At 30.4% G+C, this 24,638-nt stretch overlaps 2 protein-coding genes across 12 annotated transcripts; one reads left to right on the top strand and one right to left on the bottom strand.

The window, feature by feature from the left end:
- Positions 1 to 2,463: 2,463 nt before the first annotated feature.
- LOC122566503 (zinc finger protein 180-like) lies at positions 2,464 to 13,157 on the bottom strand. Of its 4 annotated transcripts, none has more exons than XR_006316540.1 (4): positions 12,892 to 13,157; positions 9,420 to 10,191; positions 8,154 to 8,956; positions 2,464 to 6,766 (listed from the first exon to the last, which is right to left on the bottom strand). XR_006316540.1 is itself a non-coding variant. In XM_043723854.1 (4 exons), the coding sequence occupies exons 3-4, from the start codon at positions 10,167 to 10,169 to the stop codon at positions 8,204 to 8,206; spliced, it is 1,503 nt and encodes a 500-aa protein (XP_043579789.1). In that variant the 5' UTR covers positions 10,170 to 10,191; positions 12,892 to 12,951; positions 13,055 to 13,148; the 3' UTR covers positions 2,464 to 8,203. The 4 variants fall into 4 exon arrangements, 3 of the variants coding, with proteins under 3 accessions (XP_043579789.1, XP_043579788.1, XP_043579790.1); XM_043723854.1 differs by having other exon boundaries at positions 2,464 to 8,956; positions 12,892 to 12,951; positions 13,055 to 13,148; XM_043723853.1 differs by having other exon boundaries at positions 2,464 to 8,956.
- A 249-nt stretch (positions 13,158 to 13,406) lies between these two features.
- Positions 13,407 to 24,582, top strand: LOC122566502 (eIF-2-alpha kinase GCN2-like). Of its 8 annotated transcripts, none has more exons than XM_043723845.1 (10): positions 13,407 to 13,422; positions 19,055 to 21,533; positions 21,816 to 21,983; positions 22,356 to 22,512; positions 22,587 to 23,062; positions 23,145 to 23,317; positions 23,392 to 23,565; positions 23,665 to 23,820; positions 23,889 to 24,026; positions 24,100 to 24,582. In XM_043723845.1, the coding sequence occupies exons 2-10, from the start codon at positions 21,464 to 21,466 to the stop codon at positions 24,313 to 24,315; spliced, it is 1,728 nt and encodes a 575-aa protein (XP_043579780.1). In that variant the 5' UTR covers positions 13,407 to 13,422; positions 19,055 to 21,463; the 3' UTR covers positions 24,316 to 24,582. The 8 variants fall into 8 exon arrangements, with proteins under 8 accessions (XP_043579780.1, XP_043579779.1, XP_043579783.1 ...); XM_043723844.1 differs by lacking the exon at positions 13,407 to 13,422 and adding an exon at positions 18,125 to 18,238; XM_043723848.1 differs by lacking the exon at positions 13,407 to 13,422 and having other exon boundaries at positions 19,037 to 19,220; positions 20,792 to 21,533.
- Positions 24,583 to 24,638: the final 56 nt, after the last annotated feature.

The following is a 24,638-nucleotide window of genomic DNA, read 5'->3' on the forward strand; positions in this document are numbered from 1 at the left end:
CGCATCAGATAGACCTGTGAAACCGGAACGCCGGCACATTCGGTATATTCGTTTAAAAACTTTATCGCCACGTAAGTTGACTAGGATATCGTTCGTAAATCCGCTTTCTACAGTGCAGCGTTTACGTTATGTGAAAATGGGATTTAAGCAAATTACAGTGTGCAATAATTTACATTTAGTTTCGTATCTATTAATTATTATAGTTACAAATATATATATATATATATAAGAAGAATGGCGAAAGTCAAAACTTTATAGGTATTCAGAGTATTTGATTTCTTGTCTATATCTTTCAAATAAGTTTTGTAAAGACTGCAATAAATAATAATAAACATATACTATATTCAATTGAGACTGATAGAGGTAAATACGAGTATTCTAGCTACGATTCAAAATTTTTTATACATACATACGTATGTATGAGCATTGACTAAATATAGATTAGACCTTGCATGCAATGCAAGAAGCGTCCACCAGCCGAGGACTACGTAGACCTATTAATCGGTCTTGAAATAGGTTTGGCTACATTACTTCTTATCTCATTCATACCACATTTTTCCAACCTACTATCCGTTCTAGATTTTTTGGTTTGGTTATTCTTATTGCTAATTAATACTATTTTTACTGCTAACTCTTACTTCACTGTATTTAGGGATCGTTTCATTTCCTTTGATTTTTGTCCTTGTTGTAGGGATTTCTCTATTGCATTATGTTGCACGTGTAGTCCTTCCTGATTCAAGTTTTATCTATTTGTTATCTACTTGTTTTCTCAGTCTTTCTATTTCTCTTATCCACTTTATTCCCTTAACATCTCCTGAGCTGTATAATATACTCCCTAATCTAATCTTTTCCCAAATTTCCCTATCCATTTCCCTACAGTTATATAGTAAATGTTCCAAATACCCTCCTGTTCCTTCACATAACTCCCTATCTATATTTCTTTCTCATCTTCTTACGGTGAGATCAATGAATCTATGAATAATACACAGATATTTAGACTTCAGTGAAAAATTAGAAAGTGATAGAATACTTAGATAGAATTCTAGAATACTCTAGAATGTGGAACGTATGCGAATTGCAATTAATAAAAATTGTCGTTTGTATTGTATGTGTGAGCGATGGAATACTTTGGAATTCCAAAAACTATTATTTCTGAAAATTTTAATCCAAGATCTGGGGATAGATTGCATCCATTGCAAAATTCATTATCGAGTGAAGATTGATCAAGACAACTTAAAATCGATCAGACTAGGTTAAACAAGGAGTATTGCTTAGTAGTTAGTTTCTAAAGTAGTGCACGAATATTCGAACTGCTTGAAAGTCAAACCGAGCCGAGACTAAATCGATTACCGATCCGATTTGAATAGATACCTGAAAGAACCGAACAGCTCGAAAAAATCGAGTAGCGTGAATCGTTTTCAGTAGCCACAAACAATTGAGTAGTTTGTGGCTCGAAAGATCCAAGGAAATAGAGTTAAATTTAAACTATGTCACTTTGAGGGATGAAAGCAATGTTCACCGGTCGTATTCCTCCAAAGTGAAACAATATAAATTTTATATGTATTCTTATATGCAAGATATACTACTTCGTAATAATCTCTTAATGAATAAACCAAAAATAGTTTTGAAAATGTATTTGTATAATTCAATAACGAAAATATATAGATTAATTATATTAATACATTAAGAAGCTTGTAATACATAGTGCCAACTAATTTATTAATTTAATATCTTTGCTGTTAATCAATTAATTTAATTTAACATTAATAATGCCTGTTTAATTTAACATTAAATAAATACACAAGGCTAAAAGTAACTATATTTCCTGTCAAGAAATATTTTAAAAGGGCGAATATTTATAAAATTTCTCGTATGTATATATGTATATGTATGTATATGTATGTATAAAAGGTATAATAAAAAAATCATACAACTCGATATATCTAACGTATCAATATATAATGCATACTTATTCAATAAATTTACTAAATCTGTACATATAATAAAATTTATGGAACATCTTATATATAGGGTGTCTCAATTTAATTTTTCAATTTCTTGTGTTATTATTTATTATTGATATTTCGTAATATAATTAATTTCTTGGAAAATTCTTATGGTAATTTATATTGTCGTAGATATAGTGGTTTTTTTAAAATAAATTTTATCTCTTACAAAATTTCATAAGGTACCGTCAGATAATCATAAAAATCCATATATTCTAGATTAATGAATTCGCCTTAGAATATCTCTTGAAACAAAATAAATCACGCCTGAAGCATAAAAATAGTTTGGAATAACAAACAGTTTAAGAGATAATCACGACAAACGATTAAAATGAGACACCCAGTATATACTGTATTTACCACTGCAATTTGCATAATGTGAAAGACACTAGTTAGTAGTGCAGTGTCTCGGAAACATCTCAATGACAGCTACAAGAATATGTTATAAAAAAGTAGGTTCCCATTTAAAAATTTTATTACGATCTTCATAGGACGTTTCGATGTCAACGCAAGGTCAAATAGACAAGTCAAAAAGTATAGTGTGTCTCCCTCGATATCATATAATTTTTACCTGAAACATTTTTTCATATCATTCATATTTTTTGGCATTCGAACGTTATGAGTTCAATAAACCAGACAAATTGTACATACGTATGTATAATGCATATCTATATATTTTTGTATATACTAATTAATGGCAGGCAGTTGACGCTAAATTAGCGTTTATTCTGTAATTTAATGTTTCATAAAGAAAGTAAACATACGAATATATGTATAAGTGGAATTATCGAATACAAATCCCTTCTTTTTTATTGGATTATTGAAAACAAGAATTTTAGAAATGCAACCAAGATCAATTACTTTAATTGATAATTATTAATTCACGATAATTATAAAGACACTAGCAAAAGAATCACGTGTCTCATTAAAAACTGCATAATTCGAACTTTAATATAGTTATACTTTATTATCTGCGAAATATAACGAGAAATGTAAAACGTTACTTTCCAAATGCCTGGCGTGTCAAATTCAAATCAAGGTAAAGATATATGTATTTTGTTTGTAATAAAAGTACCAAAACATTGGCGAGTAGATTCATGAGGTGTACACATGATAAAATAATGTTTTGTGTAAGCTTATTATTTAAAATTAAACGTGAAATTCCAAAAACAACATTTACGATAGAATATATTTTAATGCAGTGAATACACGAAAGTTTGTTCCGACATACGGCAAAAAAAAATACATATATAAATAATATATAGATATAGCTACATATATTAAATAAATAAATATATTTCCTGTCGAAAGCTGACTATGAAATTATTCGTACGCACTTTGGCGGAATAAAACAAGAAAATACAATTATTAGTGCCTATCAATTATCGGAAAATTTCTGACCTCTGGAAATTCTTGTCGATGCAAAAAATAACGAAGGATGATGATGCCTCGACTTAAAATTAATCGCAATTAAAATTATTGCAGCGTGTAATTTTTGAAAGGATATTTATTTTTCAGTTTCACGCGCGCTGATCTCTCTGTCATTGTTTCTATCTTTATTAATTCGTAATGAACACTGATATTTTATTATTATACGTTTTCTACTTTATTGATCGATCATGAGGGCGCGAGAAACGAAAAAATACATTCATTCCTTTTGGACTCTTATACAAATGTATTCTTCTGTTCTTATTGAAAGTATCCTGTATAAATGAATCTCTACAAAACTCTTTTCTTTCTTTTCCTTTATGTGTAATCAGTTCCACACGCTCGAGATAATGGGATAAAACATATCCCATTTGGCATGTATTTGTATATCTTAAAAATAATAAGTAATAACAGATAATCATAATATTACACTAGAGTTGTCTCTGCACATTTCAATCTATTTCTTATCATTATCGTAATACTTAACAATTCGCATCCATTTTCTTTTTCCATATACTCTCACGTGGCCTATGCTCGATGACTTAATGAAAAACGAATTTTTATGGTAAGCTAATTTCAAGCGCTTCGAAATCTACAATAATAACAATCATTAAAATTTGTAACAATACACTCGAGTATTTTCTTAGATAAAAACATGTTTACTGAGAGTTAATAAAACAATGAAGAAAGGGAAGCGCTAATCGAATCGCCCCAGAGAACTTAAATATACAATTGCACATAAAATTCATGTCATGCGTGATTTATATAATAAATGAGAATATAATTCGCACACAACAAAAAGCTTCAACGTCTTAAAAAATAGTAATAGGCCACGTGTCGAATCATTCTTGTAAAAAAAAAAGAAAAAAAAAAGTAGAAAAGGAAAAGGTGTAATATACATGAGCTCCTATATAAATATTACATTACTTATTAATATAAACATGGCTCAGTGTATACTCAAGCTGTTTTATAAACCACAGATCAATAATTAGTGGTAGATTTAAACGCAAAGTACATTTAATTTTAATAATGATAAAACGCATTTTAAAATAAGACCATGATAAAATTTTATGAACTATAATATTTTTGAAATGAACTTCAGAATGTTACAGTAAAAATGATAATATCAAATTCGGCTATAAATACAGATTCAAACTTCGTGTGTAATTTATTTTTCTGTTAGATTTATTCAATATTATTAACATTATTACGTTGTCGCTTGTTTGATGCATTTCGCGAAATCTACCATTAAATTATTTCACAATTTATAAAACATTCTGTATGCCATAATGGAGCGATGCCAAATGTAAATACAGATGGCTTCAAATTGTAAATTGTGACGATACAATTTAATATTTAATATTAAACTCGTATGTGTTGTATACACAGGCATACTTGTACTGGCAGTGAGCATAGCTCCTCTCGATACTCTGGCATAATGAAGTTTTTAATAATGAGTTTGGTACTTTCTTCCTTACCAGCTCCACTCTCACAGTGAGAACTTTGATCAGTTATATTCCAGTAAGATCTGTTTCATTAAAACTAAGCCTCTTAAGGTAGTCAATACTACTCATTGTGAATTAAATATACATATATAATATTAATTCTTTTTTTTCTTTTTTTCTTTTTTTTTTTTATAAGATTGTTGAATCTTGAATTTGACTCAATGCTTTTGTACTTGAAATTAGTGTGCTTCTACAATCATATTTGCGGATCCTGATGGTTTAACGAAACAGATAGTTGAACCTTTTGCTATGCTTTCTTCTATCATAATAGATATATAGAAACACAAGTAAAGTGTTTTGTTCTAAACTGAATCTATTTTTTCACAGACAGCTGCTGTACAGAAACTACTGTATCGACAGAGGCCTTAATATGATCAATATTGAAGAATTAATACACCAAAGATACTGATAATATAAATACATTCAAATTTCAATAAACTTCTAAAACAGACCAGTAACTGCAAACGGATTATAAAGGAATTTAAAGCAATTCATAATTTGTATACATTTGTTAAGAAATAAAGAAAAAAATAAACTGCAAGATATTAATATACCAATTATTACAGGATTAAATATTGTTACCAATTTGTGACAGCAAACTAGCGCCATCTGGAAGCGCATTTTGGAATTAAAAGTAATCATTTATGAAAGTATGTAAATTGAATTTGTACAGCGCCTTCAATGTATTTCCTGTTCGCTTTCAATGCGATGATAAATCATTAATAAGGATGATTTAAATAGTTTGTTTAAACAAACATTACGAGACTAATGATGACGAAATTGAGCAATAACATATTTTAATATCACTTTTATCGCATCGTATTAATACGTAATTGGAAATTTGTTTATGCAAAGAAAATTTTTCTTTAGACTGGTATCAGTCTTGTTAGTTTTGGCAAGAAATTTAAATCTTTGATCTTCGCGTAAACGTTGGATATAGAAAACCTTATAATATAGCAAACATGCATAACATTTTAATTTAACCTCCAGAAAAAAGGAATAAATTACTTGGAGGAAGAAAACGATTCATTTTTGGTAACAGTGGCGTAGGCTTCGGAAATAGTCGATACGTTCGATTGTTCATCTCAAATTTTTAAAATCTGGATAAAATTTTAAATTATAATTTATCAATATAAAAGATTAAATAATTTATTTGAATCCATTTGTTCAGAATTTGAATTGATTGACTTTTAGAAATATTATAATAAGTTAATCATATTATGTATATTCTTTGTGTCAAATATTTTTGTACTCTTTTTTGAACAACAGAAGTTAAAATAAAATTTAAAAATTCTCTCGATTACGATCGTTCTAAGCCCTCTATAATGATGATGCTAGTTCTGCCACGGTGACCTGCACGATCTTCATTACTTTTACACTAATTCGTTACAATTCAATGATGTACATACATATATGCACACGCACACACACATATCTATAGTATATATTATATAACGTGAAATACGAAAAATTACACTGAGCACGCCAGCTACACATATTATATCGAAGAAAGTAGAACGAACGATGTCATTTTTTATAACGCAAAATTTCGGCGTTTTTAAAAATAAAATAAAATCATTTAACATTATAAGTTATACATTTTTTAGATTCATAATGTTCAACCAATACAGTTCTGAGTGGGAATCCCTTTCTGATATTATTCTTGTCAAAAATGTTCCAAATAGCTTGCGATAGTACGAAACGAGCTAGCATTTCCTTTATATCCTTTGGCAGTTTATAAGTAATAGATGATCTGCTGGCGAGCTCTAAGTGTGTTACGATGTTTACCCTGAGGCACGTGTAAACAGTTCTCGGAACCAGTTGAATCTGCGAATGTAATGAGGCCACTGTATCATACTCTTATTAGACTGCAAAGTTTACAGAATTACTTTTTTAAGTGGTAAAATTACTGGACGTTTTTCTATTGGTTCATTTAAGGCTTGTAAAGTATATTTTCCAACATAATTTTCGACTTTCTTCAAACTTTCACAGTTCAAAATGTAAGAAAAGTTATTGTCAGTTCGATTACTAATTAAATGTTTCTTGTCAGTCGCAAAAATTAAATACGACTCTATTAGAAAAATTATTTCTATCAATTTCTTATTCTTTGTACTTCGTTTTGAAAAAGTATTTGAATGTTTGAAGAAAACCCCAAAATATTCAGAAAATACTCGGTATAAAAACAATTAACTCAGATCGTATAATAACGCAGTGAAATTCCACTGCAAGATAACTCTATCATTCCCGCAGCACAAAGTTCTTTAATCAGTTAGCAATGGGCATTTTTTCATCTTTCTCTTAAATGTCTATCTTATTTGGATATAATGTAAGATTTAAAACTCTTAAAATCTTTGAATTTGTTGTAACAGTATTGAAATATTTTATCATTGCATTAAAATTATTTCTATTAGTCATATTTTAATCGTTATACTCCGAAATTCAAAGTTTGTTAAGACAATTAAAAGCTCAACAAGTTCTTCAGTAATTTGTAACATCAGTTATCTGAATTTTTTCAGCCCATTACTACTCTGAATGTATATCTCGTAGAGATGTGCGGATCGTCTCGAACACGTTCCGAACTTCAGAACGGACCAACAAAAGAAGAATTTCGAGCGGAACTCACTACACCCGTTTTGCTCGGGTTCCGAAATGTTTCGGGATAAGCATGAACGGGCAGTATCGCTTTTGATCGGCTAGGCAAAAGTCGGACAGGATTGGTTTGAGAGTCCGATAGATTCGACTACGTATTAAAAGGAAATGGAAAGAAACGGTGACGATAAATCTTAAATGAATAAATATTATATTTGGAAAATTTGGAAGGAAGATTCTTTTTACTTTAACAATGATTTTAAGTTAATTACAAAATATTTGAATGACTTTACATAAAAAATAAAGTATAAGGTTAAAATAAAACAAGTATAAACGACTAAAAGCACGCTGTTTACTACAAACAAACTCTATATGAAGAAACCAAATGCTTTATAGCTGGATCTATCGGGCTTTTGAGTCGATCTTCTGTCGAACCGATCCAAAGCAATACTGTCAGTTCATGCTTATCCCGAAACATTCCGGAAATCGAGCAAAACAAGTGTGCCAAGAAGCCGCCCGATTTCATGTATCAAGAGGCTCGACCCGTTCCTGAACATAGGCATAGCTGCACACCTCTAGTATCCAGTTCTTTATACCTCCTCACAAAACTTAGATTATGTCTCACCGTCTATGAAATTATCACTGGTTCATCATCAATTTCTTCCACATCTTGCACTATGATGCTTTTGCAAATTGGATAACAGAGTTCTGTCTTTGAGAGGCGATGAGACCATTTCTCTCACTTTCCATTGACTCCAGGATCATTTTACATCGTTTTCTTGGAGGGAGAATTAACGTTTCTCGTACTGGAATTGCCAAATCGAGAGGATCCGGCGAAGGAACAGGACTTACGGGGTTGCTACTTGGAGGAGTTAAAATCGGTTCTCTTTCAATCCTGATGCCATACTCCCGCTGTCTTTCTTCTTCGACTGCTTCTAGTGCAGCCTCTACTCTTCTACGAGCGTCGTTCCCTGGTAAATTGAGAAGAGACGAGCAGTCACTGACAAATTCGTTGCTTTGAATTCCAAGACCAGTGTATGTTGGAGAAACCTCAGGATACAGAAACAAGTGAGACTGTTCAACAGGGACTACAGACGTCGTTTGAAAAGCTCTGTCTTCACTAGGCATCAGAAGCGGTTGTGAATACTGCTCTCTGGAATACATGTAATAAGGAAAATCTCGTGGAGTGTCGTCATAAGCAGCAGCATCATCAATTGGTTCTTCAGTCTTGCGGTTCTCCTTGTCACTAGCAGTGCCTACACTATTTGCCTGCGAGATCTCAATCTCTGGCTCAATTGGCGAGTCCCGAGGAGAACCAGTGACCGATGAGTCCGAATGAGTTTTAATGTGTAACTCCATCGTCTTCTTTGAACCAAACGTCTCATGACATAGTGTGCACTTATAAACTTTTTCACCATAGTGGGCAACCTAATACATTCATAATAGTTTATTATATGAGTTTAAGACTCTAATGAAACATTAAAATTAAAATTACAAAACAATTACAAAATCATTATAATTTACATTTCATAACATAACATTAATTTGAATTAAAATTTGAAAGGCATTAATTAAATTTTAACCATTAAATTTTGAACATTATTATCAGGTATATGTAAAATTTGAAAGGCATTAATTAAATTTCACGTATACCTGATAATAATGTTTAAGAAATTATATATATGCGTATAGGTATATATAATTATACATATAATTATAATGCATTATATAATCTTTGTTTAAAGCAACAAATGGTTAGAATATAAGTTATATTAATTATAGTTAAATATAAGTGTTAATATAAAGTAAATCAGTGAAGTGAATAAATTATGGAGATTTTATATATACAAAACTTCATCCATGCATAGTATATTATCAGAAGTAAACAAACCTGATGCAGTTTGAGGACATGGTTGTAACCGAAGGATTTACCACAGATGTCGCAAGTGTAAGGTTTCTCCCCGGTGTGCGTGCGGGTATGTACCTTCAGTTGCTTAGAGCATGTAAATCCCTTGCCACAGGACTTGCAAACGTATGGTTTTTCCCCGGTATGCGTGCGCATGTGTATTACCAACTGTCCGCTTTGAATGAACGTTTTCGAGCAGACTGTACACTTGTGTGGCCGTTCTCCGGTGTGAATTCGCATATGTCGATGCAGCTTACCACTATGTTCAAATGCACGTTCGCACACATCACACTTATAAGGCCGTTCTTTCGTATGTATACGACGATGCACGCTTAAATTCTCTTTTACGGAAAACGATTTACTACAATATTCGCATTGGTACGGTTTTTCACCAGTATGCGTACGATAATGTCTAGTCAATCGCGCAGGTACCGCGAAAGTTTTCCCGCAAATATTGCATCGGTAAGGATCTTCGCCTTCTTTACCGTGCGAACGGAGGTGGCTCTGATACAAACTCTTCTGATCAAAGACCTTTTGACACAGCAAACACTGGTACGTCTTCTCCTCGACGTTTGCCGATAGAGTCTCGCCACTGCAAGCTGGTGTGAACACGCTCAAATCCGGACTACATACGAGACTTTTCACCGGATTTACTGGCTCCACGGTTGATATCTCGCTGTTGACCGACATAGTCGTCGAATTTGTCATCTGTTTCGCTTGATAGTAACTCACCATTCTTCGCTACGAACGTATCAATCTGAAAGTAATGGAAGAAAACGATGGCTGATTTTTATAGAATAGGATTTTTTAAAGTTATTAAATTTACTATAGAATATGGAATCACTGCAAATAGTTCGCAGTTGAAAAAAACTGTTTTAAAATTCGGGTGAAAAATTTATTATTTGAAAATGCTATTAATAAATAAATTAAAGTCATTTATTAAATAAATTAACATATTTGTAGTGAGCCTTCGTAAATGTTTATTTCACTTTTCATAAACTGAAATAAACTGGATAAACTGAATTGAAGTAATGAAATCGAAAAATGATATCATTTTAAAGACAAGTGTAAGTATTATATTTAGCTTTCAGTGTTACAATGGAATTTATTTACGTGACTTTGTCATGAAAACAAATGGCATGCTGCAACAATGTACATAACATTAAAAGCATTTCATAATGTTCAATAATTCAGTGCACATGTATTTTTTACAAATTACAAATTTCACAAAGTAAATTATAAAAACGGTAACGAATCAATTTTCTATAAAAAATATTTTAAAAAGCATCGCTCAAAGTTACAATTAATCAACACAATATATAACAGGTACTTTTTAAATATATCTATCCAGAAAAATTTTATAATACAAAAAAAGTATAAATCTTATATATAATCAATTATAATCATGAAAATTCATTTAAAAGGAAGAAAAAAAGAAAAGAAAATGCAATATTTTTATAATACAGAAGTCATGATACAAAAGTTTTAGTCAATTTTGATCATCAAACTACATTTAAAAAAATATAAATATAAATACAATACGTCATCAAGTCGATTTACCTGTAGAATAATAACAATAACAATAAAGCATTTATTTGTACAGTGGAAGACTATTCTTGTGAGGTAGATCGACATGCAATAGATAAGAAGGAAACAGTAGGACGTTGCGTCGTCCTACGTGTGAACGCAACTGTGTCTAAACGCTTTGATTACGCGCTGCTTCGAAACACTGGGGTAATACGGCTCCGTTCCCCACCATTTGACTCTTTTCAAATCCTAAAAAAACGCCCACGAATCGTGCGACGCGCCGCCCCGTGGGTACACGCACGCTCACGCATCACATACGCGCACGCATCCTGCAATTTTAGCCCGTCCCCGATTTTACCGGGCCTATGATGGACCCGAACGTATTATCGACGCACCGAACCTGTCACACTCACTACCATTTCATTCCGTTTATTTAGAAAAATACAATGATCATCTTAACCACTTACCAAAGATATTTTCCTACTAATTTATTTGCTATATAATACACCATTACTGTTGACTTTATGTTTTAAGAAGCTATATTTTTTGCTTCATTTTGTATTATTGTGTAAAAAGTAATTTCTAAGATTATTTTTATTGATTTTAGTAACAATCGTTAACAAATATGAAATAGAGAGTTTGCTAATTAGAATACACATTATCAATTTCGTTCTACAAATATTTATATATATGAAAGTAATGAAATTTCCATTACACAATAGCCTGAAATAAAAGTTATCATTTTAATCTGTTACGTACTATATCAATAAAATTAAGAATATTTAGATTAACATTTATTAGTATCTTTACAACCAAAGATTTATTTACCATTTATTAATTAAGTATTTCTCAATCAATTTCTTAAGACATAGTAATAATAATCTTATCTCAAACAAATTTCGATAAATTTTTTATGAAATCGTGTAACAAGACCATTTTAAATTTTAATTAATGCCATCAGAGATACGCAGTAAAACAGCAGTAGCTCGACTGATCTTAATAAATATACATACATATTAATCTTTCGAGTAAAATTAATTTAATATATTGCTTGATGGCTATTTAAATAGCAAGACGTAATGGAAACGCTTGACATCTAAATTTCTAATTTAATAGGAAAGCTTATTGAAGAAACCCGACATTGTTCGCACATTCGTACGAGGTCGTCGGTTCAGAATAGGTTAAGGCTGGGTTAAACCTGCACGCGCGGCTCTCAGTGAGGCAGTCGTCGCGGTCGGCGGTGGTGCAATACCGCGCCGCGGTAGAAACCGCCTACCACTGCCTCCACGTGTATTCGCCGCATTTTTTTATAGCGATCACCGACCTCGTGCAACTCGCCGCGCAGTAAGGACGTTGAGTTACATCACGAACCGCAGCTACATATCACCTCTCCTAAGCGAATCTATCGTGATTTTTCTTTCTTTTTATCACAAAGATATCCCCTCCCCCCACCTCAATCTCCTATCCTTTTTATCAATTTCGCAACACTTCCAGGATACGGAAAATGCGATTGATCACGAAAAATAACGCCACTAGCGCGACCGAAGTTCGCGGCCAAGGAGAAAACTATCGATTTCAGAGTCAGCAATTTCTCGCTCTTTCCTCCACTTTCTTAATAATCTTTTTCGAAAATAAAAAAAAAAAAAAAAAAAATATTTAATTTTGTATTACATCTCAACATTGGCTGTTCATAAAAAAATTGATCGAGGGTTCAAATTATCATTTCTTTTAAATTGTCACTGATTTTACAATTTTTTATATAATAAAATTCCAGTACATATGTTAATCTAGCTAATTGAAAAGAATGTAAAGGAACTATGTTCAACTATCGTTTTCAATAGTCTTTAAAAATCCACAATATCAGAAGCCTCTATTATAAATTTATTGTTTCTCGTGGAATATATGACGCAGAAATGTCAAAATCTCCCACCTGTGAGGTTTTCGTTAAACCCTTCCACGGCCAAGAAATCCCACGTTCCAGCTCATCATCCTTTGGAGAACAACGAATAAACGAAATAAGGCGAGAGATCAGAACAGAAACGAATTACGGATGTTCTCTTTAACGCATATCACGTTTGTTTGTCACTTCTCACCAACTGAATGCCGACGAAAAACTCAAACTCGAAAACGAAACCAAAGGACCCTCAGGACACGGCCAATCGTACTGTGTAATGTTTACCGCCTGGCCATACCGAACGGCGACGGAAATCATCGATCATGACCGAAGTGCCGTGCTCGACCCTGCCCCTCCACTCTGGTTGCCCCCACTACTGCAACAACGGCGGCGACCTACAATTTAGGGCGAGTAAGTGCTTTTCGCAGCACGTGGAGGCAGCAGTCGTGGTTTCGGCCGACCCCGCGATACAAGCATGACAAAGACCGTCGGACAGACGGAGACATAGATATCTTCAGTCTATAGAGACTGAGACGCGTATTCTACACACGCATATGTGACGCCACCGTACGTTATGATAAGATTGATTAATCACAGATTTGTTATCATCGCTAGAATAATCAAAATATGTATTCGGCTCGGGGTTTTTATTATTTACGTCAAATCTAAGTAGTATTATATAGATGAACAGTTATTTCTATTTAGCAAATTTTTGAGTAAAAAATGCAAAAATTAATAAATAAACGGTATTAAAATACAACATCGTTATATTTTAAAAATAACAACTTTTGTAAATACATGTATGAAATACTATATACATGTTACAATGTGTGTATATATATATATATATATATTATATATAATCATAAACATTAAATTGAAAGAAATAAGATCTTTAATTCCCAATGTTTACATGCATGTATTTTGAAAAATACGAAATGTAAAATATTTTTATAAAAGTAAAAAATATTAGTTATCAGGTATTCATATAGACCTGTAAATGCAAAAACATTAGCACATCGAAAAGGAGTGTTCATTAATGACGAGGAAAAGGCAGTCTGCATGATATTTAACAGCCGGTACAGGAAGCTGCCAGAGGTTAAATCCGGTCGACGTAGATGTGTTGGTGAATTCATGATCGGCGCGTGTATTACTTTCTCTTTCTTTCTTTCAGTTTTCGTCACTAGTTGACTATCCTTGCCTTATCTGTCATTATTGTTTCCTCGGTATGTATCATTAGTTCTCTTTTCGTCGCGATGCACGAAAATTTTATCTTTTATTTTATCAGAATAAAATTCGACAAATATTTTACCTAAGATACTTATAAATTTGTACATATTAAAATTTAACATAATTACTAAACAAACTTATGGAATTGAAGAAATTAGTCACGTTAGACAACAGATTAAAAAAAGGTTGAAGAGTCTAATGAGTTCATTATAAGTATATATTAGCACGTAATTAATTATAAATGAGCAAATTTGTTGGATTTCGTGGTGATCATGCCTGGGACAAGTGCCGTGCGCTGTAACGATATTACTTTCGAACACAGGAGAGCAATGACCCACTGCGCGCGGTGCACGTGTGCCGAGTGGAAACCACGGCTGCTACCTCCGGACGGGGCATTGGACGCCGCGTGCGGTGGCAAGAACGACAGGGCTACACTGGTACTCCTCGCTTTTTGTGTAGTGGTGCCCCTGAGAGTCTGCGCTGGTGGTGTGTAGTGTGTAGACGATAGCAGTGACGGTAGCAACAACATCGTATCTAACAATATTAAAATTTCATCGAATGTTTCTGAATACTTTAATTTCTTTCTTCGTTATTTTTGTCAATACATAAATAACCTCAAAATGAAAATGAAGATCAATGAAAACTTGTTTCCAATTCTGTTTGAATCCAGTTTGGTTTCAAAGATATCTAAGTAATTTTGCTGGTATAATTCAAAATAGAACATTATAAGTTTATTCATTTTTTAATACTGCTTAATATTCTTAAAATATTTTTGTATCTCACAATATTTTTAATATGTTTAATGTAGTTTCATATTTTTTAAATATCTCGTTAGAATAATGTATAAAGTAGATAAATCGGGGTTTACAAATGCATGTGTATATGCTGATTGTTTTAGTACAATTCAAAGCAAAATATGTTTCTTAATATTTTTGATATTTTATATGTTATGTAATATTGAAAATGATATAACGATTCTAGTACGATTTATTGATTTTTTAATATCTTTTTGCAGTTTTGATATATTTTAATACCTTTTTTATATTTCTTTATATCGTAATATTCATAATATTACAATATATAGTATTTTTTCAATATTGCTAATATTTTATTCATTTTACATGTAATATTTAATGTTATTGAAATAACTTATCTATACATATATTGGATAAATTGAGAGTTATAAATTGTATTAAATTGTATATCAATTTTCAAAAGTATTTATAACTAGAACGTTATGATAGTGGTCCTTCATCGATACATATTCGTCGATTCAGGTAATAAGTCAGATAATAGATAGATAGGCTGACGTATATTTCTCCAAACCTGAATTTATCGCCGCCACATTATTATGCTTTCAAAATTGAACATTAAGATAGAAATATACATGAAATAAATATACCCAGGAGTTTACTACATTAGAAAAAGAACTACATCAAGTTGTTTTATCACAACTTTTTTTTGAATTAATTTTATCGCGTGTTTTGATAATTTTTATTGTGCTACAAGGAGCACTTTCGAAACATGTTTCCGGGTTCGAATTACGTCAAACCACATTCAATTATTTTACATACATTCGGACTCGGAATCGTTATTGCGCATTCATATCTCTATTACAAAAAGAGATAACAATGGAATGCGAAGTACGTATGTATTATATAATACATTAATTAACGATACTTTTAAAGCGTATTTAAAATATGTCAACACTTTGTAACACGTGAATGTAGACAAAATTATCGTTTCAAATCTTAATTGTCATTTGCAACTGCATTATATTTTGAACAATAATTTACTAATCGATGGTAATTTAATGATAATAATCTAGCGACCAATATGTAATTAAATTATAATTTGCAAGTTATAGGCTTTTCTTTTACAATTTTGCAATTTTGCCAAAAATAATTGATAAATTATAAAATCTTTTTATCACCAAACTTGCTGTCATAGAAGAAAATAGATTAGGATTAGCAATTCGTAATTTGCGTCTTGTAAAATTTTGAATAAAGAATATTTTTTAATGAAAAGTTTTTAGGGTGGCAAAAGATAAATAATATTAGTCCAGTTATGTAACTCGAGTTAAATAATCTCAATTGAGAAAAATCACTAAATTGCATAATTACCAATTAGACATTATTATGAAACGTAAACCTGATAAACGATTGCATGGATCCTCTTTTTTTTTTACTGTTCTACTAGCTATAATAACTGATAATATATTAGCTAATAATATTAGTAAATAGACAAGTTAGTATTTATAGATTATATATGTATATATATATATTTATAACTCTGCAGTTTTACGTCATATAGTATAATCAAATTACCAGTAATTTGAAAAATTTAATTGGAAATCTAACTTCTTTTACACCAGATTTATTGTTGTTATAAGAAAAAAATGTATTGGTACTGATAACTAGTAGCTTGCGATTTTGTAAAATTTCAATATTAATACCAGAAGTCCCCTAATATGGAACTATTCAAAATTCATTCTACCTAAAGTGATTGATAAAACATAAAACTTATTTAGAATATTTAATTTCTTTTATCGTCATATCTATTAATGCCGCAGAGGAGAATTAATTGAAATCGATAGTTTATAACTTGTGACTAGAAAAATGAAGAAACATGTATTTTTATTTCTCTTCGTTCCTTAATAAAAAGTTTTTTTTTTTTTGTAAAAAAAGATAAATAATTTTTTTCACGATATGTATAACAATAACATATCAAATTAAGAGCATAAGGTGCCATTAGTGCAATATACGAGCCTGTGGAGGCACGTGGGTCAACACGACTTACGTGGCTTAAACACACGCAGTGTCGGGGTCGCGGCGAGATCGACAAGGATTCCAGTTCCGAGACGTCGCGTCGAAGGTACAAGAGGTCGGGCGATGGTTGGTGGGGCTATGGACCAAATAGAAATCTCGAGGGTAGGGAGGCAAGAGTAGTGGGGTTACGGTCGAGGTAGCAATCAACTCTAGAGCGATGTCGTACCTTGACCAATCTTAACGCGACTTGTTTTAAGCTATGCCAGCGGCGACCTTAGAAATGACTCGCGATCGTGCTGAAACCAAAATGGCAAAGGGAAGAGAAAACATAACCTGGTTCATTTGTTTTTATTTTATTGACCACCGCGTCTTGCCGGTCTTTCACCGTCCTGTAGATTGAAAAGTTGAGACGAAAGTTGACATATCAATCCATTGTATACAGACAAGATCGATAAAACATCTTAATTGAAGATAATAAGTCGCATATTTTGGGTTTTACAGGGGTACAATTTTAAAATTTATCGCACTCCTAGTTAATCTGTAACTACAGTGCGATATTACACCTTTTATTTCGGATTAGATACCAGTATATTTTTGTCATTATTTAGAATATTTCAAGTTTAAGTTTAGTATTCATTTTTAACCATCAAGTAGCATAAAAATTTGGAACTCAGTAAAAATTGACTTGTGTCTTTTTCTGTGTAATCTCAAATCAAATTGCGGATGTTTATGTAATTTTATATTTTTATAAACATAGTTAAAAATATGAAATCTACATAGAGATTCTTTTACCTGTTAAATATTATACTAACTTGAGTACTATACTTTGAATATTTCATATATTTTTGCATATTGTATTGTATTCTGTGTAGCTTGTGCCTTGAAATTTCTCATAAATGTTTAGAAAATATCAAATGTTTCTAACTATAATACGCTGCATAGATATATACAAAATATGGGCATAGGTCATTTTTTTTAAAGCTTAAATATATCATAAGTAAATATCGAAAGTATCAATTTTAATCCTTATTTAGAACTAACCTATAGTATAAGAAATCAAAATTTCTGAAGCTATTATTTTTTTGACGGTATCTTAATTCCTAGATCGATATAAAGTCGGTATCGATTTCGGTCGGTATAGATCGGTATAGATTTTATAGTAATTAAAATCTTATGTTTCGTTGAAAACAGTCTATAGTGTATTTTTATTATTAATTTTCATTATACAAATACTTACCAATAACGAATTACAATATACTTAACATCTAGATTAGAATTATATTTTACAAGAGATTTTGGTAAAGAATTTTATTAATTTTAGGAAAACCTAATCTGTGCCAATACTATTGTTGAATACCGTATGTTTATATATTTATGGAAATAAGGTAAAGCTCTAAAAAATGTACTAACTGTGTTTGTTGACCAATGCTTAGTTCTAATTGATACGATAACTCAAAATAAGTGACACAAAATTATATATTCTAATCATATATTCTAAATCAATTCTATCAAGACATATTCTTATATTTATTTTGTATCAGTATAGTGATGGAGCTTAATTTCGAAAACAATCGTAAAAGGAGTTAGACATTTCTTTTTGATCATTGTATTTAAATCAACCGATTAGAATAACCGGTTTGGTATTATTCGTATTTCTTATTTCGAAATATTCTTATGAATATGGTTATATTTCGAATAAATATATATTAACAGTTATATAAATTCAATAAGTTAATAATAAAGTTAGTAGAAATTTTTCATTCAAATATTTGTTATCAAAATTGCGCAACAATTTACAAACTAACGATATTAGTGAATTGATAAATTGGGAATTTTAGATTATGGATTTCCTTTCACACAAATTTGTAAAATTTACTTATAAAATTTCACATGTTTGATTGTCAAACCTAGTTTGTTTTATTTGTTTGTTATTTTTTGTTGTGTTATCCAAAAGAATATTATTCTTTAGTCTATTTATTTATAAATAAGTGTTACGAAAAAAACATTTGCCAATCTTTATAACTATTGGTTCATCAAAATAAGAATACATATCAATTATAAAATCTATTTTATTTTATTATACAATCTAAAATTGTTTATGAAAATTAATCTATGATTAATTAATTAATTTATATAACTCTATATGCTTGATATTTCAGGAAATTTAATTAATGTGACGTTATTTTATGATGTACTTATAGTCAACATATAAGATGTAGGGAAAAGAAGGGATAAGAGATCAAAGGAGGTCAAATCAGCAAGGACATGTTAAGTAGAAAGTGGAAAGTATTTCTAAAGTCAATGACTCCACACCACGTGCAACAATGTATACCACCAACTGCACTACGCACTATATTACATTTCAAGGTCGTATGGATACCAACATGACATTGTCTAGCTTTCTCTTCCGTATTCATCTCTTTCTCGCGTTACATAATCTAAAAGTTACGTGCTATACCTGGGTGAAAATAGCATGACACTATACATTTTTTGTTTGCTTAGTATGCGATTAATAAAATATAATCGATAAAAAAAGTTATATTTCACTCCATTCTATTGAACACATTGAATTGTACTATTTGTATCGGTTATATTGTCATTTATTCAAAAATTGAGATACCTTTGCTTGATTTTACGAATGTACCTATCAATTTAACTTGTATCTTACTTAACCATTAACATCATATGTTAGATGTTTTTAAAAAAAAAAAAAAGAGAATGAAGAGATATGATTTGTTATATAAATAATTGATTATTAATTAATTAGAAAATATATTTTGTAAGAAATGTCATTTTTTTTATAACATATAAGTAATTATAATTGTTTAGTGAGTTATTGTCTTTTACAATCAAAACGTTTCTTTCTTTTTTTTTCAAAAAAAAATGGGTTCTGTTAAAAAAGAACCTACCAGCATACAGATCAAAGCAACAAAACAATGGTTAATTTAGCGATTTTCTACTATGTATTTCGAAAAAGGCTTGTTTTAGTAATATTTCTATCACTTCGATTAATGTATAATTAATTTGAAAAAGTAATTTCAATTTATAATGTGATTCTGTATTCTGTATTACTGTAAAATTGTATACAATATCTTTTATCGTTTATTAAAATTATAAAAATTATTTACTCATATTGCAATTTTCCTTATAATATTAAAATTGACTTTCAATCTACAGATATTCATTTTCCGTTTTATAAGCAGTAACCGATATTGAAACGTCTATTACTAATTTCAATTAATTAAATTTATGTTGTTAGTTTAAATTAAATTATGAGATTATTGATAACTATATACATGTATATATGTCATATACATAACACAGGCCTGTACACAATTATATTAAAACATAGAGGCGAGTGTCCGCCGAGTGATGACAAAAAGATTAATATGGTGACAACATCGGACATCGTTCTGCGCAAACGCGAGAGGTTTCGGTTTCTTTGAAATATAATTAACATTCACTAGCTAGTTATGTTTCTGTTACTAAAACAATCATGATAAATCCAGACAAAGCTATAAAACGAAATGTTATATATTTTTTAAATTAAGAATGGACGAAGTACAGAACAAACGTGACATATAGTGTTTTTTCGTGCTTCATGTTTTGAGGCTCATCTGACCCTTTTACCATTTTCGTGCCACATGCGACGTTATCGATTCGGTACATAGTGCCGGTTTGAATTAAAACTAAATAAAGTTTATATATATATGAAATTATAAATAAGATATAGAATAAGATATGCCATAATCGCAATGAAGTCTGTGTTTTACACGCTGTCAAAGTAATGAGTTAGTTAAATGATTCGTTTAATTAGTTTCAAAACTTAAAGTTGTAATTTCGTGTATTTAACACACAAAAATGTGAATTTCTTAATCTTTTCTATTTTCATATTTCTATTCTAAAATCAATTATTAATTATATATTACCAAACATAGGTAGTGTGACTCACAAAAAACCAATAAAAAAAAAAGCAAAAAGGTCGCCAAAAATCTTGCTTCTATAGAAAAATACCAATCTAATACATCGATCTTCACAAATATGCTAAAACTAAACAAACGATGTGATTTCAAATAAAACTTGACAATAACGCTTAAAACTAACGACGAAACTTAAAGCTAAGACTTAAAAGTAGAGCTTAAGACTAAGGCTTAGAACTAGGACTTAAAACCATTTGTTCCAAGTCAGACAATGCATCTTTGTATAAAAAAGTACACACTATGGACTAAGCCTAGATATATTTATCTTAAAATTAATTAAAACCAGAACACACGATATCCCTACGATTTTTCACGACGCGACGTTTCATGGCGGATGCTACCAATTTATTAAGGTATTCAAGGTAGCTAATCATACAAAGGATGCATAGATTTATCGACGTAATACAATAGCATTGTTGATTACAGAAACAAGATCGCACTGCACAACGTCCGTTTGACATTTTTCTGACTTTCTTTTTGGTATCCTTTGGTTTATACCTAAGATTTCAGGATGGTAATCTTGTTGGCGAATAGTGCAATCGGTGACCGCGAGAGTATCTTATCCCTACGATAGTGTACATGGATTTACAATAATACAAGTATTGATGTAAAAATGTAATAAGTTTAAAAATGGTTGATAATAACTCACCTCCAACTAATCTTTGGGATACACTATCCACCGCAACTTCATTTGACAGAGGTAAATAATATAACCTTAAATTCCCGCGCGTTTTTAAAATGTATTCGCAGTAACAGTTGTAATAACTATAATTTTAGTCTTTTTATACTGTCATCTGCATTTATTTAATCGATAATTTACTAATTTTCGTAAAAAATGTATTGTTTCAGTTAAAAACAATAATAGTACAAAAAATAATTTTTATGTAGTAAATCGGTCATTATCTGGAATAATAATTACAAAATTTCAATTACTTTAAGTAGTCTCTGACTGATATTTTGTTATATCGTTTTTACTTTTTAGGTAACAATGCAAATCCAACACTATGTTTGGACAATGAAAGTAATCTGAACAATGGGCAAATTGTGAGCATACTTAGAACTTCTACTAGTCTTTTAATTGAATCACTTATACAGCAATTGTGTATACTCTTTGAAGATGATTCAGTACACAGAAATAAATTGTATTTTGGTAATATATTTACATTCTTTATGACAACTAATTTTTATATCTTTTTGTTAGTATGAAAAATTCTTGTATTTGTACTATGTAAAAATTAAATATAACAATTTTAAAGTAAGCAAGAGCTTCTTGTCAATAATTCAGTTACTTAACCGTGCAGTATATTAAAAATTTTATTTTTTATCATTTTTTATTAATTATCAAATAGTATTTAAAAAAATAATTTCCATCATTTAAAACATTTCAATTAAGGAATTACGTTACATATCACATTTCTATTTCAAATTTCACCAATTTTTAAATTCTTTAGTAAATTAATAAATTTAAAGTCTTAATAAATTTTTAGGTAGATTGTGAAATAATTTCTATGGTTGTTTTTAGCTATTTGTGATAGACTTCACAAATTGAAACTAATTGATGATTCCTACAATATGATGGAATTCGAACCATTAAGAAATCAATATCAACAAGCACTATATCACTTGTTTACAGTTACACGTGCAGCAGTCGGTTGTGAAAATTTACTTCAGATTTCAAGGTAAAATTTAATACTATGTTTTCCAAAGTACAATAACAAGGAAGCTATGTTATGTTTAATTCATATAAATTTAGTTTATGTAGACCATCAATGACAGAATGGTCCCGTTATCATAGAGAGTTTCAAGAAATAAGTTTTATTGCTGCTGGAGGATTTGGTAATGTTTTTAAAGCTTTACATCGTCTTGATGGTATCGAATATGCCATTAAGAAGATAACAGTTCGTTCTGATCGAGTTAAAAATATAATGCAGCATCTTGAAGAAGTGAAAACTCTTGCCAAATTAAATCATACCAATATAGTTTCATATAAAGGTGCATGGATTGAACCTATGTTGCCTTCAAGGCAGCATTTAGTATCCCTAAGTCATTTGCAAAGCAAATTAGGATCTATTGAACATAACAAGACAAATGAATATAGATTATGGATAAATCAGACTTCCAGTTCACAAAGTCAACAAAGTTTGGATACTGGGAGTAGTGAAAGTCCAAAAGAAAATGACAAACAGGACATGTTGTCACAACATGGTAAATGGACAAATTATGAGTCTGGTACATATAATTATATCAAGTAATTTGTGATTAACCATGATATTATTAAGATCCTATAAATTGAATCCATCTCTTGTTATAGAAGAAAATGTTAAGAAGGATGAGGAGGGAACTAATTCAAACAGTATATCTTTTAGAAACGATAGCGAACATCAAAATAATAAAACAGAAAATAATACAAGTTATACTGATGGCAGTAATTCATATGAAGAGTCCAGTAAAAATAAGATGCTTTTACCATATATACCTCAAACAGTATGTATATATGTATTACTACATATATATATATATCTAATATATATATCTCTAATTTATATATGATGTTAAAGAATAAATATACAACATTGTATATTCAAATGGCTCTTTGTGAAAAAACACTTCAACAGTGGCTTGACGAAAGGATAGAGGTAACGCCACAAGCAATGCTCGTTGCAATATTAACACAAACTCTTCATGGTTTAGACTATATACATTCTCGTGGTATTGTGCATCATGACATAAAGGTAAAGCAAGAGAATGAAAAGATTATGATTCAAATAAAATACCTAAGGAGCTTTTACTTTATTGCTTAAAAATATATGTAAATTTTTACACAACTTCAGCCAAGCAATATATTTATTTCAACGTCAGGACAGCTACAAATACAGTTAGGAGATTTTGGATTAGCTTGTCCATTACGAAGTGAAAATCACCATTCCATTATAGGAACACAAATGTATGCAGCGCCAGAGCAACTACAAGGAAAATGTGATCCTAAAGTATTGTTCTTTTCTTTTAATAAATAATAATTTTTAAAAATATTATAAAGCAACATTTATTCTTCCAGAGTGACATATACAGTTTGGGAATAGTACTTTTAGAGCTGATAGTGCATACAAGAACTCAGATGGAAAGAATTGAAATAATTAACAGTTTGAAAATGGGACATATACCAACAACACTAGCTGCTACTCATCTTAAGTGGGTATGTGTATTTAAAACAAGATGATATTTTAATAAAATACTATTTGAAGGTAAAGGTAATCAATGTTTGTTAGGCGCATATAGTAAGTCAATTAGTTCAAGAAGAGCCCGAGAATCGGCCATCAACGAATCAATTGTTACAAGACTTAAACGAAGATAAAGATATGATGATAGCGCGTTTAAAGATTGAAAACGCTAAAAAAGACGATATAATACAAAAATTACAGGAAAGGATATTAATATTAGAAGAACAAATGGTTAAACATAGTATATCGTTACAAGATATATAAACCTTTGTATTATTAGACTGAAAGATAGCGAATTTTTTTTTTTAAAAGAAGCATATAGCATTACTATTTAAAACTCCATGATAAAATAATAAAGAGAGTACTCTTGTACGAATATAATAAAAGGTAAGAACATTCATAGTTGAACTAAACTGCTGTGCATTTTTTACATATGTAGCACATAAAAATATTGTTTCATAAGGAAATAATAAATGCGTTTATTTACGTTTCATTTTATACAGATCGAAATAAAATATTTATAAATATTTTGAATATTATCATAATTTGATTTTTATAAAGAGAGCATAAAAATGTAAATCATATTA

This window comes from Bombus pyrosoma, linkage group LG4, assembly GCF_014825855.1.
Source record: "Bombus pyrosoma isolate SC7728 linkage group LG4, ASM1482585v1, whole genome shotgun sequence".
Classification (NCBI taxonomy): Eukaryota; Metazoa; Arthropoda; class Insecta; order Hymenoptera; family Apidae; genus Bombus; species Bombus pyrosoma.